This window comes from Cinclus cinclus, chromosome 2 (genome assembly GCF_963662255.1).
Source record: "Cinclus cinclus chromosome 2, bCinCin1.1, whole genome shotgun sequence".
In the NCBI taxonomy this organism is placed as follows: Eukaryota; Metazoa; Chordata; class Aves; order Passeriformes; family Cinclidae; genus Cinclus; species Cinclus cinclus.
Genome location: NC_085047.1, coordinates 18,530,828 through 18,546,734, shown reverse-complemented (window position 1 = coordinate 18,546,734; position 15,907 = coordinate 18,530,828). Strand labels below are relative to the sequence as shown.

General features: G+C 36.6%; 1 protein-coding gene across 6 annotated transcripts in view; it reads right to left on the bottom strand.

Moving 5' to 3' along the window:
- CBLB (Cbl proto-oncogene B) overlaps window positions 1-15,907 on the bottom strand; it is a 122,699-nt gene that overhangs the window by 43,869 nt on the left and 62,923 nt on the right. For 4 of the 6 annotated variants that reach the window (XM_062512111.1, XM_062512137.1, XM_062512119.1 and 1 more), the window contains exons 3-4: window positions 12,108-12,254; window positions 585-741 (exon numbers count right to left, since the gene is read on the bottom strand). In XM_062512111.1, the coding sequence (XP_062368095.1) occupies window positions 585-741; window positions 12,108-12,254 (304 nt within the window). The remainder of the gene's footprint in view (window positions 1-584; window positions 742-12,107; window positions 12,255-15,907) is intronic. The other 2 variants (XM_062512129.1, XM_062512148.1) reach the window with 1 other exon arrangement.

Here is a 15,907-nt window from a genome sequence, read left to right as displayed (position 1 = left end):
TATGTTCTGTAGAAGAGACACGAGATTAAAGGAGACATATAACATACATGACAAGCTTATTTCAGATAAATAGTAACAGTAATACAATTGATGCTACTCCCAAATATAGTCCCTTGTTGTAAATAAGCAACAAAGCATTAATGGCAAAAATATCTTCATAAAGAAAAGTTAGGCCTATATTTAGCCTAAAAGAAAGTAATTTGTAACTTATGTGTTTGCAGAAACACCTCATATATGTAGATAAAAATGCACAATAAAAAACACAACTAGAACTCTGATTATCAGTGTGTCTACATTTCTAGAAATGTATTTTAAAATAGTGAAAAATAAGTACGCAGCAAACACAAAGCTATCGTAATAACATTAGATGCATGCAGAAATGAACCAGATGTTGCTGGATGTTTCCAGTTTTTCAGATGTGCGTGTTGCTGCCTCAAACATCTCTGAAAGACTAAAAGAAATGCACAATTTATTCTAAATCATAATGTTTTAGTTATTTTAGTTTTTTAAAAATATCTGCTTCCTTGCCTCAGGGCACTAAGCTTCTCAAGTTCACCCAAGTATCTAAAATTTTCAAATCTTACCTGAAATAATCTAGTGAAGATATCAAATTCAAAAATTGAAATGTAGTCATTGCAGGTCAAGTCAATAGTAGATTTAAGAGCCATTGCTTCCAAACCAGAGCTAATCTGATGAACCTCATGAAGGCACTGCCTGAACACTTTCCATGGCACTATAGTTCTGTTAAACAGGTAGAAAGAATAAATTCAATGAAATAACATATTGCAGATTTGATTTAGACATCAAAATTGAACTTTTACATAAGTAAAGGGCAGCATTAGGTTTCTACAGAGAAGGGGGAAAAAAAACAAACCTCTACAAATTAAGTTTTCTGAAAGCAACCAAAGCAAATACAAAAAGGGCTTACCATAATTTAAACACAACTGAAGTGTCATTTATTTCACAATGATAAATATTCAAGCTTCCTGAGGAGCACAACAAAAAGAACACTGAAAAACCAAAATACCCTACCAAGCAGGTGTTGCAAACAATCTCACATCCTTGCATAGGTAATATAAAGGACCAGCTCTATGTTTTTTACATCCTTTCATAGGTAATGTAAAGGACTAGCTCTATGTTTTTTAAAGAACTCTTTTCTTCACAGCCTCCCTTCCCAGAATGATAAGCATCAACTTAATATCTACAATTATGAGATTTTTGCTATAGCTAAAGCTTATAAACAGTGCTTAAGTAACATGACAGCAAGAGTGATCAAGCCCTGTCATAAACCCATGATAGTTACATTAACTTTTAATAGACAACAAATTAGAATTATCCTTTCTAACACACAAAGCCATCTTCTGTCAGATTGTTTCTCTTTGCACAGTTGAAGATAATGCAGGTTAGAGTTATTTTTACCAACCAAGTACTTTTTTGGAAACTGGGATAAGGTTGATCACTCGAATGTGCTCCATCTTATCATTCTCAATAACAGCAACTCTTCTTGTGTCATTAGGGCCAAATCCAAATTTTGCCAAGCCACAAGACCTCTTAAAAATATTCTGCCACATATTGAGATCAGATTATATGATATTTTAAAGACATTTTAATAAACCAAAATATGACCTATACATAATTATTCAAGACAAAATCTCACGACTTTATTTTGATATTTTGTTAATAACTGCTAAATCAAGAAATGACACACGCCTCACAAACTCAGTAATATTTCCTATACATTTTATTAGTTCAAACTGCCTTAGTTTTTCTAACTATTTTCTTATGCACAAATGTAAATTACTTGCTGGGGGGCGGGGGGAGAGCAGGGAACCAACTGTATTAAGTTCCTCCTGTTTAACAAAAGCTATGTAGTTATCCTAAATCAAAACAAGAAGTAATTTGAAGGTCAACACTAAAGATACATTACTGTATTTCTATTGCATAAGATATTCTCTACATTTTTGAGTGCAAAGAAATCCACTTGTTACATGCAGGCTTGTATTGAGAAAATCATAAATGACAAAATAGGAAGTTTAATAGATCTCAGCAGATATTTCATCTGTGTATGAAAAACAGGAAACCACAAAGAGCAGAAGAGTGTTACCACATCAGATGCCATTTAAGAAAGAATGCACATCAAATTTTCATTATGGTAAAGACAGAATAAAACATTGCATTAAATTCAGACAAAAAAAAAAAAACCCAGAAAACTAAGTGCTTTTGTGGTGTTCAAGTTGTCATAGTTCAAGTGCCTATTGCTTATTTAGCTCCTGTAACCATGGCTCCAGAATGTCTTCTGATTCTCTTTATAAACCACCCTAAAATGTTACACCTCTGGGATCATGCTGAAATGAGGTTAGAAAAGATGCAGGATTGACTGTGGGGTTTGAGAGCTTTCTGTTTGATTGTTATTTGTTGTTTTGTGTGTCTAGTTGTTTTTGTTTTGTTGTGGGTTTTTTTTGGGGGGGGGCAGGTACTAATTTTATTGCTTTTAGCTTTGTTAAAGGTTAAGACAATAACCCTAAAACAAAACAAACCAGCATTTATCAGATATGATCACAGCCATACTACACCTTAACAACTGTTTTTTCATGACTTGCACAAGACAGTTTCTTAGATGCAATGGATTAGATGCAATTATTAAGTAGGATTTTCAGCTATCTATTCACTAACACCTTGCACCCCCAACTCCACCAGCAACAAAGAAAACACAAGTCTTCAGGAGAGCTTATTCTTAGAGCTCTGTTGTCTAGTACTCTGGTTAAGACAAAAACCAGATGCTGGAAAGTGAGTGATTAGCTAATGAAATAACATCTCAAGTTATTTTTTGTAATTTCTCCAAGAACAAGTGTTCGGAATAGTAGTGCCCCAAATTTAAAATACACTAAATTCAGCAGGTTTTTTTTTTTTCTTTGCAGCTTCGTGGAATAGGTCTTTTATCTTCTGCTTTCTTTAAATGAAGGTGTGAATTGGTTGTTGAAACCTATTAACTCCTATTTCTCAGCAGCTACTTTATAGTTATCATTCCATATCATTCATTCTAAATATTTTGAAACAGAAACAGTCAGGGATCATTTCTCCCCCAGTGTCTGTCTCCAGCTGATCCACACATATCCTGAGCTCTTTTAAGACCTTGCAGACAGCACACACACATTAAATGCAGGTGTTACTGAGTCTTCACAAGGTGAAGGTTTCTGAAATGTCCTCTCCTCCTTCCTACATCACTGAAACCCAGTGATCTTTCAGGCACCCCTCCTCTGACAGAGATCTGGGAGAAGTCGCACAGCAAGTTGAGTTTCTGTTTGAATTAACATTTCACTGCTCTTGCTTTCTTGTCTTTTAGGGGATACACAGCCTTTGAAGGCACCAGCTCATGACTCAAGTCTAAAGAGCTATTTCAATTGGGGTTTTCGTTGGTGGCAGAGGTGGTGGAAGGGGAGAGAGAACAGGACCAAGATTGAGATTGGGACTGTCCTAGTTAACAGCATGTTTCGACTGTTATTTAAATATATGCATATGTTTAAATATATAAAACACTTGTAGCAAGAAAAAAATAAAATCCTGGTCGCAATGAAACCACTGCCTGCCACATTCAAGTCCTGAACCATAGAAGGCATCTCCTAGAAACGGTTTCAGGGATCTTTGTCTTTGTAATATTTGTTCCATCCTGTCTTAATGATACCTTGCACTAGAGGCTGGTAGATATTCTGCATATGCCTCATGCTATTAGTCTGAACTTGTGGACACTTGTCTAGGAGATGAGTCAGTCAGCTCTGCCTCAGCTCATCAGAAAGATGTGATTTGATGTCTTGGTAACACTAGTTGTCTACAGAATTAGGCTGAGGAAGTGCAGGTCTCAGTAATTTCAGATACTTAATTGTAGTTACATAAGATGTCTCTTATAGAAGTAGTGCCCATGACTGACTTCAGCTGAGACAATATTCTGGGGAGTCTCTCACATGAGAGGATGGTGCTATACAGTGACTGTACTTCCCTCAAAGGTTTGATGCCCAAAGTTTACAGCCCTACTGCATATGCACACATTACAAAGAGATATAACCAGAGCTTTGGTAACAATTTCTCTTTTTATAATACAACTTGAGGGGGGAAAAAAAGAAAAGAAAAAAGAAAAAAAAATCTCACAAAATTACACATACATACTGTTACTGTGCTACATGTTAATTTATCACAACCCTCTATCAGTTCAAAAATCTTCAGAGAGATAATATTAGAAGGAAACAAAAATATGAAGAAAGACACAGTGTACATGATGTACAGCAGTAAAAGAATAGAAGGACTTTTAACAGGAAAATCCTAATCTCTACCTGCCAATCTTTTAGGAGATGATTTATATAAAACATGTCCTTGTACTACATTTCCTCATAATTAGAGTAGAAGCAAGCCCATGCCAATTCAAGGAAAGAAAACAAAACAAAATAAATTATCCTGAAAAATATCTCCTTAAGAGGTTTTCTTTTATGATTTGAAGTGCATCTCTCAAATCAACAAAACTATCTGGATCTTGGTATTTACCCTGGGATTGTTTTCTTAAAGACTCCTGTCAAAACCCCTAAACGAAGCCATTTCTCCTGTCAAAAACCTGAAAATAAGCCATTTCTCCACAGGCCTCTTTAAATGACACAACTTCTCTCCCTTCCTTCTGCAATAGTAAATTTAGTAGGTGTATTTGAAAAATGATGAATTCAAAAGTGTTCTAACTGAAGCATAAGATTTTAAAAATACTGTTATATAAGATGGCATCTATTTACTATTGTTGGAACACATCAAAGTGAAGTATGACTCTAAAATCTCAAATAAGTGTTTTAAACACCATCCACACAACTTCCATATGCTTAAAGGAAAAGGATTAGTGTCCAGCATGTGATTTTCAAGCAATTTAGCAGAGAAATTTAGGTCCTCTCTTGTCCTCTCAGGTCCTGCCCTGCTCATGTGTACATGGGATTTTCTTAAACTCCTCAAATGTTGCTACATCATTAAAAAGCAAAAGACATTAAAATAAACCCGGAGATGAAGCATGTATTTCCTGAGCACAAAGAGTACAGCACTTATGTGAAACTGCAGAGATGCAGCTATCCTGGAATGTCAAGTGACACGGCTTCCATTTGAACCAGAGAAGACCACAAGAATGTCTAGGGAGGTAAACATGTACCTGTGTAACTTACACTTAACAGTGAACATTTTTGCCTGCAAGAGACTCTGTCAAATGTTGCCAAAAAAACCACACCATGAAAAGGCCATTACTGTTTCCAGAGCAATCTCAAAAATATTCAAGCAAATACTGACCCAGATAGAAACAACATTTTTTGTTAGTCTGCAGTGAGTAATGTGGATTTTGACTTATTACCACTGAAAAGAGCATTTTCTTAAGACTGCTGCTTCAGTTTTAACTGAGAGGCCACATGTTTCCATTGCTTCTGAACTGCAAAGCAAATAATTGACATACAGAAGCCTTGAGAAGTCCAGTCCTAAGGGAAAAAAGGAATTGCCATATCATGCCAGTACAATTGCTAAATAGTGACATCATTCAGAATAAATACAGATTAATACATATGAGAACAGAGAAGGTAAGAGAGAGAAAATCAGCCTTATGAAATGGAGGAAATATACCACCAAAACCCACTTCTAAAGCTGTATAACTGGACATTGCTGGAGACACAGCAAGTTACTTAGGAGATGCAGGAGCTCTGTCTTTCCCCAGGTGTCCCCAAAGGGATACACTTCTCTATATTTTCATGATTTTTATGATCTTTAACCACAAACCCAAAGCATGCTCATGCTTTCCCACATCCTCTTACACTTAAAACATTGCCTCTCCTGCCTATCCGTGGGGAATGTGTTCTCCTGTCTCACAATCTCATGTGCCAAGTATCAGAACTTCTATCTTTTGTACATGCAATTTTACTTTATTCTTAGTTACCCAGAACAGCTGTGAAGACTGTTCTTTTCCATTTTCTAATACTGTCTTGCAACTTTCTACTGATTTGCTCTTCTCTATAACATTACCTCTTGTCTTACTCAAGTTTTTTCATCCTGCATTTGTAGGAAAGAGGTCTAGAGAGATTATTGACATTACCCAGAGAACAGTACCTTCTGTCTCTAGCTCAAGTTTAAACAAATTTATCAATAAGCCTGTGCTACTGATTAGCCAAAGAAGGAACCACACTCCAAAAGCCCCGTTTCTGTTCATCTCCTCTTTAAAAGTTCCTCTTGTTAAAACACCTGTCCTGACAGTGATGAAAGCAATGGCATTTGGACCACTGCCTCTTCCACTTTCATCTGTGTCTTTGGCTTCCCTTTACACTTCAGTTCATACTCAGATTTGAAGCTCTTTGGGCCAGGACCACCTCTTCAGTCTGTATTTTTACACTGTTTAGGCAGTAATAGGGCTCTTGGGCACTATCAGCAGCAAGAACAGAAAATCAAGTAATAAATTAAGGGGATTAACAAGGTGTTAAAATTTAGCTTATCTGAGGTCTCTTGAACTTGGAAGCATTTAACTGTCAGATAAGTTGTGCATTGTGGTCTGCCTGTTTTACTGCTTCTTCTGTGAACCCAAACCACTGAGGTTGTGTCTGTTCTATCCTGAGCCAAAAAAGCACTGACCACAGCAGAACCACAGCTACACGAAGTTTAGAATATCAATTTGAAATGCACTATTTAACTGCTGCAGAGAAATCAATAGCCACATTTTTGCATAAATTCCAATAAAAACTAAATACATTTCAGGCCTCATCTGGAAAAAAATACAAGAGCATTAAAATAGTAATGTTTTTGCTCTCAAAAGTGAACGAATTTCTGTTTCCTCAGCAACTAAAAGGTGGAAGGAAATCAATTTACCTGAAAACAATAACAGAAATGCTTTAAGATTTTTAAAGTTCCACAATAAAGAATACAAATCTTTGAAGTTAAATAAATGGCAGAATGATGGAAAAAACTGAAAATCTAAGAATATTGACATTTTGCTGCTGATTCATTCTGCAACATGAAGACAGCCACATCAGATTGTGCTTTACATGCATATTTACAACCCACTGGGGGTGGTTCTATACAACCTTCAAATAAATTAATAAATGTAACTGCTTATTACATGCCTTACAATTTCACAGTCAAACTGAACATTACTGTTTAGCTGTACATGTAACTAGCATTTTTTTCAAATATAATGGTGGACCAGGGGTGAAGATTCACTCCACTAAAACTGCTTGCTGCAATCATTGTATTCTAGCAATCACTGCCAATTCAGAAAAATCACATCTTCTTGACTTCCCCACTTTCCTGCTTTTGACATTATCAAGTTCTTTCTAGGTACAGGTAAAGCTTGTGTCAATTTATTTCTTAGCTCTTTTTTGGTCAGCTCCTTTATATGCTTCAAGAGGCTGTCTTTTCCCATATAGCCTGTGAAAATGTCAGAGACAACCTACTCCAGGCATTCAGCCTTTGGAATGTTCTCACTCATTCCTGATTTTTGCTTTCAGAAAGGAAATCCAGTCTATTCCCCATTTCCCTGGTACCTTTTCTCTGTCAGCTTCCTTGACAAATCCATACACCAAAATAATCCTGGGCCTTCTATTGATCACTGCTGACCCCCTCACCTACCCCTAATTTGGATACATGTTTTACTTTGTCCTTGCAGGGAAATCAATACCTCCACTTTTTCTCCTTCGTATGGCTGGCTATTAACACCCTTCATCCACCCAGACAATCAAAGTCTCCTTATCTCCCACTTTGATTTATCAATTCTCCCTACACACTTTTAAACCCCACATTAGTGTCTCCAGATCCCTTCCAAACATCCTATAATTTCCAAGGCTTCCTGTTGTCCTCTGAAACATGCAATACTGTGGAAAACCTCACAGTTGTAAAGGTTCTGACTGTGAACACCTTTTATAATTTCTGCATGTGTGAGGGCTGATGATTTCCATTATTGATATATCTGCTGCTCTCACACAGCATTCTTTCCCAGATAAACTTCTCCAACTACTAGCATTGTCTAGGAGTTTTTTAGGGGTGTACCAGAACTGCGAAAGCTGAGAAGGTATTTGAAGACCAAGAATATGTGGTTACCTCAGCACTTTGCTCTGAGGGAGCCATTCAAATTTCTTGCTGAGTTCTACACAGTATTTTCACAAAAATCCAAAGAGCAGCTAGATGTATAATCCAAGACTAGAAAGAGTTGAGTCATTTACTTTGCTCATGAGTTTGAAGCCACATGAATTTACACCTGACTAGCTCTAAACACCAAAGGAAAGACTGCAGGTTGTGACACTTACTAGTAACAGGATAAATGAACTTAACTGCAGCTGTACAGTCTTGCAGCAAGTGTTCAGACAGACAAATGTAACCAATAAAACCAGAAGTTCCCCATTCCCTGGAAAAAGAGCAGTAAAAAAAAAATAGTTCTTTTTTTTTGTTTGTTTTATAAAGTACAAACTGGACTCATGAAAACTGCATTTCGGATTTTAGTCCACAGCAAACAGTAGCATTGCTTTCTGTAAAAGGAAGTGTAGGTCGCATTTTCAAAACCTGAGAGCCAAACAGTCAACTTAAAAACATAAATTAATATTGGTGACCTTCTTGCTATTTAAAATATTTCAAATTAAAAAATAAAAACCGTAATATTTCAGAAAGAAATGAGTGCAAAAAATCCTTTATATAAAAAGTCATCCAATTCATTATGTTTAAAAATGGGAAGATTTTTATGACAATACTATGTTGAAAAAATTATTAATTAATCTAATACTTCAAGTGCCCTCCTTCCAGTCAGATTAAACTGCAATAGAAATGTGTTTTGCACTGTGTTTCCCATCAGAAGCCAAAATCCAGCACAACCTACTTTTTGTTTATGCTCTAATCTTGAGCAGCCTTAGTCAGTGACACAAAGTAAGGGCTGCTGTTCAGAAACAAGTAAGGGGTCCAGGATTGCCCTATAAAACAGAGATGCTACCAGGGAGCACACAGTCAAGTACCTCCCTCTACTCCTTCACTGCACTGCCTAAGCAGAGTTGGGGGTTTCACCAAGTCCTAGGGGCCTACCTTTAGGTGGCCAGGTTAGAGAAAGATATGAGTTGTTTGCAAAACCTTTATGCAGGCTTTGCTTTTAGGGAAACGATACCAGCATATTTGCAAACTAATTTGTCACAACAGGCCCATTGTAAAGGATGTGGCTTACAGGCATATCTGCCACACATTTCTAAAAGGATTAGAAAATAATTAATGTTTAAAAAGCTTCAGGCACTTTGTTCAACAAAGAGATTAAACATAATGCCAAATGGACTTTTTTTCTCATCTGTTTGTTTGACATATATGCTGCTACATGTTTTATAGTTACTTTAGCACAATTAACTAAACCTGAGATAATGGCAAGGCTGCCAAGCACAGATCTACTGCTCCTTGCTTATAAAACAGGCAACAAAACCAGCTTCACATTATTGGAGAGGAGCTGGGAACATCAGTAAAAGTGCTTATTTACTGACCAGAAATAACTCAAAAAAATTTTCAAACTATACTACCAAACCAAAGATGCATATGTTTAACTGGATGCCACCAAACTGCCTTGATTCTTAGACATTTTAGATGCACAGGTGTTTCAGGCAAAAAGCCAACAAAACTGAAATATTCAGTCATCCTTCTTAAAAAAAACAAGCAAACAAAAAAACCCTATTAAAGTACACAACAGGGGAGATCAGAGAAGGTCTGAGGGTTTGTACTGAAGGCTCATATTTAAAGTTGCACTCTATGCAGAAATTTGCATAAGCAGGAAAAAAACAAATCCTAGAAAAGACATGGCGAGAACTCTGAGGCCATGAAAGGTTTTAGAAATAAGAGCTCCAGGAGATGAGTCAGAAGAGATAAGAGTTACATGTGCACAAGAAAAAGACAAGGGTAGAGTTGAGTTGTTCAGATGAAGCAATGCAGTTGAAAGATTCTCCTTACCAACCTTGTCCTGATAAAAATTTACTAGTATGTTACAGTATCCCACTGTCTGACACCTCAGATACCAATCTACTCCCAATGTCATCTCCCAGTGGAAACTGGCAGGACCAGACCATTGGAAGGAAACTTGAAGGAAATCTCTTGAAACTCACACAGATGGTATAAGTCAGCAGAGAATCCCAAAAAGGAACAGCACAGAGAATAAGGCAACTGAGGAAACTGAATCAGATGAAATGATAGAAAGAAACAGCAGCTTGCAGAGGAGATTTGCAAATCCCAATAACTGAAATGCAATTTGCAATCAAGACATCTGCTAAAGGTCATTCAAGGACAGAGCCCAACAGGAAAAGAGAAGTACCAGAAAGAAATTTAAATTCTGAGAGTTCCTAAGCAAAGGGGAAAAAGAGAGGAAGAAAAAATAGCAACACTGAACAAACATGATCATTAGTCATTTTATCAAAGATCCTGTTTTTCTTGACTGACATGTATTTTAAAAGTCTTGTCTGATAGAGAACCCTACATGTCACTTAAGTTAATCCTTCAGAAAACTTTACTGAACTTTTGAAGTTATTTTGAAAATTATATTCACATTGAAATGGGTAACACAGGACACGGTAAATTCCTTCTTTCCAACAAAACAGAGGACAGATATAGCACCTTCATCACATTCTAACATTACTTACATGGGAAAGAAATTACCAGAAAATACTACCATGAGCCCAGAAAGAGGAAAGCTGACAGTGAGTGCGTTTAAATTAACAAAAAAAAAAAACAAGATGGAAGTGAAATTTGTAAATTCACACTGAACATAACTGATTTGCAAAAGTGCCAACCTACCACGCTGGTATTCTAAACAAAAAATTACTTATTTTGATGAGCTGTTTATGCTCAGAAGATGCAACAGAATGTTGCAGAAATTGTTCTGCCTACATTGTGCAAGATACCAGAGCTGATGACCATAATAACTGCTCTGTTATAATGAAAAATACACCAACCTATTGCCTCTGGCTTTCCTCTTATGTCACTGTTACACTTATAAACATTTCCACATGAGAAAGTGATCAAGCTGCACATCTTCTACTACCTTATACATGTATTCAAAATTGACTTTTTTTCCCACAAACAAACAAAAATCCCACGTATCCCTACTTTTACATTTTCACTATTGCATTTCCTATATAGATTAAATCACATATCCACACTTCACTCCACCAAATACTGTAGCAGTTAGATAGTTAAAGGTGAGATAAAGAAACATACTTTCCTCAAAAACTAACTTCAAGTTCCTAATTCAGGCTTTAGAGTTTTCCTTTGTATAATACATATATATTTAATATGAAAGGACATGATTTGCCATACATTTTACAAAAGCAGTGTGTTGGAGTTAGCTCCAGTAAAAGTGCAGATGACCACAGCTCAAAGCTGTGGGAAAACCCTTCTGTAGGGGTGAGAAAAAAATCACCCCCAGAATCCTCCAGTTCCAGTCTGTTCATCATTGCCAGAAAGTTCTCTGATTCCCTTGTTGTCATTGGTTCTTTTTTGCTGCAATAATTTTAACATTCCTATTTGCCCTTCTTTATCCAACCCCTCCCTAAACTCAGCCCTTAATTCCTCCCCTCCTCCAAGTTTATAAATACCCCTGCCATGCCCTAACACTTGCTTTTGTCCATTTGTCCTCCTGCATGGAACTAGTCTCCCTGTACTATCTTTCCTGGTTTGTTCAGTGCAAACTGTTCAGCTTGCTGTTTGTTATTTTCTAGCATTAATGTTTTTTAGTTCCCGAACAATTGGGCCAGATTTTCTTTCTGCAAAAAATTGCCAAGTTCAACCCTGATACCTGGGCCAGGGTTGGAGACTACAGCAATGTATTATCTTTACCCTATAATAGAACAAATGTATTCCTTGGAGTAAGACTGAAGTTAAGTACCCTTGACAGAACTACCTTTGAGTAAATTACAGCATTGGAAAAAAAAACAAAAACAACCTACTAACAATGAACTCAGCAATTTCAGATTTAATGACTTAAATGAGAAAATATCTTCAAAACACCCACCAACTCTTATTTGGATTTGTGAAATGTTTTTTTTTTCTTTTTTTTTTTTCTTTAATGCTTATGATTAGAAATAATTGAGGATTTTACAAAAGTTACTTACTTATCTCCAAAGAATTTTCTCCAGAAATCTGCAGCATCAGCTTTGGTGATGCGAAAGTTATCACCCTGGAATTGTCCATTTGGAAAAATAGCCTTGATTTCTGCTAACATGTGGCTGAAGATGAGAGACAGCTTTGTAAGGTTTCTCCTGCAGACATAATAGGAAAAAAAATCACATCAAATCCTTTGAATTTAATAAATTTAATCAATCTTTCAGTATTTCACATATCCCGTATATTTGTGTAATAATCACTGTGTGACATAAGAAAAACACTGAGTTTTCAACTAAAAACACAAATAAATACAAATCAGTGGTTTGTGTTTCCATGGACTTCTAAGGACATATTTATCACAAGTCTCCATGAATATAAAACCACTTTATGGCAACAGAACAAATTTGAGCTCTCAACTGCATATTTAGATGTATTTTGTGTGCATTACACTTGTGTGTTTCCTTTATTCACTGCAGAAGCAAGATTTTCTACTACTTATACAGACTATACATTGAAAAAAAAACCCCAATGAACAAAGAAAACTGAAAAACTACCCCACACTCAAAAATCTAAAAATACAGTTTTGTATATGACAACAAACCTGTTTCAGTCCAGGTTTCTAGAAATACAAACATGGCATAGAACTAGATTTACTCCTTTTTTCTATGATAGTTTTATTCTTTTTATCTTTCTTTTTCTTTACCTATTTCTTATTCTCCTTTCAAATGCTCTCTACTTAAAACTTGCTTTCACTAGCATATTATAAATAAAAACCTAACTTGTTGTAAATGAAAAAAAAAATCAATCTTCTTTGCTATTTTCTCATTTCCATACATTTTCCAGGCTTTTATCAGTTAATCAAAAATTTCTTAGCTTTTGGCACAGAAATCCCATCTAGTATAGTGCAAAGAACAAAGAATCCTTAAATGCAAATAATCTTGTTGTATGGAAAAATCTGAGAGAAACGGTGAGGAGAGGAGAAAAGAAAGAAGAAGCAAACTTCATGAGAGCTTTTGCCTGGAGATTCCTTGATGTTCCTTGCAGTAAAAAAAGCTAAAATACAAAATAGAAGAGACCAAGCAGATTCTAGTGAAGGATTTGTATTCTTGTGAATTCTACTGGAGTATTTTAATGTGTTAGAAGTGTCCTATGTATGTCAAGCCCATTCAGCTTCAACCACCTCGGGTACTACTTAAAAATCACTCAAGCAATTTAATGAAAACCACCCTAAAATTCTTAGCAATCATGTAAAATTATTGACTGTTTAAAGATAGTATTTTAAATAAATTCAAACTTATGAGTAAGTTCTTTTCCACATGGAAATATTAGATAGACTATAAGAAATATATAAGAATATAAGATAGATATTTTTTATTTCCTGGAGTCTTCCTAAAAGAATGCTCAATTTGGCACTGATGTGGTAATTATTGAACTACATTTGTGAATTTTAAAATAGAGATTTCTGTGGAAACTGTGATGCAGATATAGGTTTTACTACCAAGAAAACGATGCTAAAGTTGTTGTGAAAACATAAGTAATTTAAAACAAACAAAGCAACCCCCAAGGAATACACTCTCTCTTTCCTCAAGATTAGAATAGCTATAGGGCGAAGTCATTCAGAGTCTTCCAATTCCTTCAGTAAAATCAGATGTCTATAATTATGATGCTCAACAGTTCCTTGCTATCCCCCTTTCCATTTCCTTTGTATTTTAATTACACACATGTGTTCTTTATTATTTTACTCCTCAGAACTCAAGCCTGATCCAGAGGAGCAAGCAACAGCTTTTTTTCATGTGGCTTCCTTGGTCTGCCCTAGACCCAAGATGAAACGAGAAGCTTTCTATGCTCGGGACAGATGGGAACATGACTCTGTGCAAGTTTGAGCAGAGCTCTGCCTTGCCTGGCACAATCAGTGTCCCACATTAGCGTGCTGTGCTGCAGGGGCTCTTTTCAGGTACAAGTTCACCTAGTGAGCGTGCTGGATCCATGGCTTAAGCTCTTAAGAGGCAGTGAATTAAGGGATGGAGTCACACAGAGGTGACATCTGGGGCACTTCCATGCCCAGGGGCAGCGTGTCTGTCCCTGCAGAGGCAACACCCACTGGGCACAGCTGCACTGGACAGGGCCAGAACCAGCAGCTGCTAGGTTCAGCTGCTAGCTAATGCTCAGGAGAGAAAGGCACCTAAATGGCTCTATCTAAATCACAAAGCCTCTTCCTTCCCTCTTAGAACAGCACCAGCCACTAAGTTGCATGAGCACACTTTTGTTCCAATGTACAAAATCACAAGGAAAGCAAAAAAGTAAAATTATTTGTTTGCATTTGTATAAACAAGAAAAAAATATTTTAACATCTGAGACAGCTTTTTTTTATCTGATGACAAAGGTGAAACTTGAAACCATCTAGAAGCTTCTCTGTGCTTGAACATATATCACAGTATGTACAAACAGCAAGAGATGGCAAACTCCTGGCAATTTATATGCAGGATATCTGTTTTTTTCTCTTTAACTTTGATTCCTACTCTATGAGATCATTCTCTCTCTAGTATCAAAATAACGTGATAAATCATGTCTCAATTTTTTCCTTACATATTTTTTATTTAGTGCAGCAAAGCACATACTGGACGATTTTTGCTCAGATATGCTTATGTGATACCACATCTCAGTACCTTCTTGAGGCAGGTACTGAGATCTGGTATCACATAGACATGCAAAACTCACTGATTTCAGAAATGGTTTTCAGCAGTCATGGTGCAGAGATGATAGCACTGGGGTAGGCCAATGACTCTCCTTCTCTGGGCATGTCACTTGCCTGAAGATGTCTATCCATGTTAGCAATGCACTTTTCCTGTCCTGGGGAAGGCTTTCCCAGGACACCTCAAGAACCATGTACTCCACTTTATCAGACCTGGCAGTCTGCATTTTTCAACTAAGGATGATTCCCTTCTTTCCCCCATATGAAAGATGGGGCAGTGTCAACAAATTTTCATCTTACTTTCCATTCGTGAGTTTAAGACAAGGTATTTAAGTCCTATTCATTTGAAAAAACAACAACTAAAACCATCGAGGTTTAGTAATTTGGTGAATAATTCTAATGGAAGACAAAGAACTGTTCAATCTGAGCAGCTATTTTAGGTCGCATTGCCACCCTGAGATTTTAAAGAAACCAGTCTGCACCTCTTGCAGTAACAAAGGCTTTCTTCTCCTGGTCACAGCAAAGACTGATGTAGTGGCAAAGGGACAATTGCACTGGCAGCCCAGTGGAGCATAAAAGCTGAGCAGATAGAGACATGCTCCAGAGATCCTTTGATGACTCACTGGATTCCAGCAGGGGAGGTATCCTAAGGGACCACTTTGGAGCTACAGTTCAAAATTACACCACCCAAATTATACAGAAACAGTGGTTTTAATGCCTCAGAACTGAGCCTTCAGAGTTTAAAATGATAATATACTTTTCACTGGCAACCTGGTGTCAGTCAGAGGTGGAACATTCCTTAGCTGTGGAACAGAGTACAGGCATGTTATTTCTGAGAGAAGGGATTTCATGCTGATGGGAAAAGCCTTAACTTTCTGAAATTAAAATCAAACAACACTGCTTTATAGAAAAGAGAACCAAGATGACCATTCTCCAGTATATAATAGCTGTTGTGGTAAAATATAACGATATTTGGACACTACATAATGCTGTATCAGCTGCATTTTTTGTAACACACAGTGTAGGTCTCATCCATACTACTTGCAACATACTCAACACCTCCTAGCTGATGTTTTTCCTATGAGTCAAGCTTAGATTTTGCTACCTTCCTTTTAC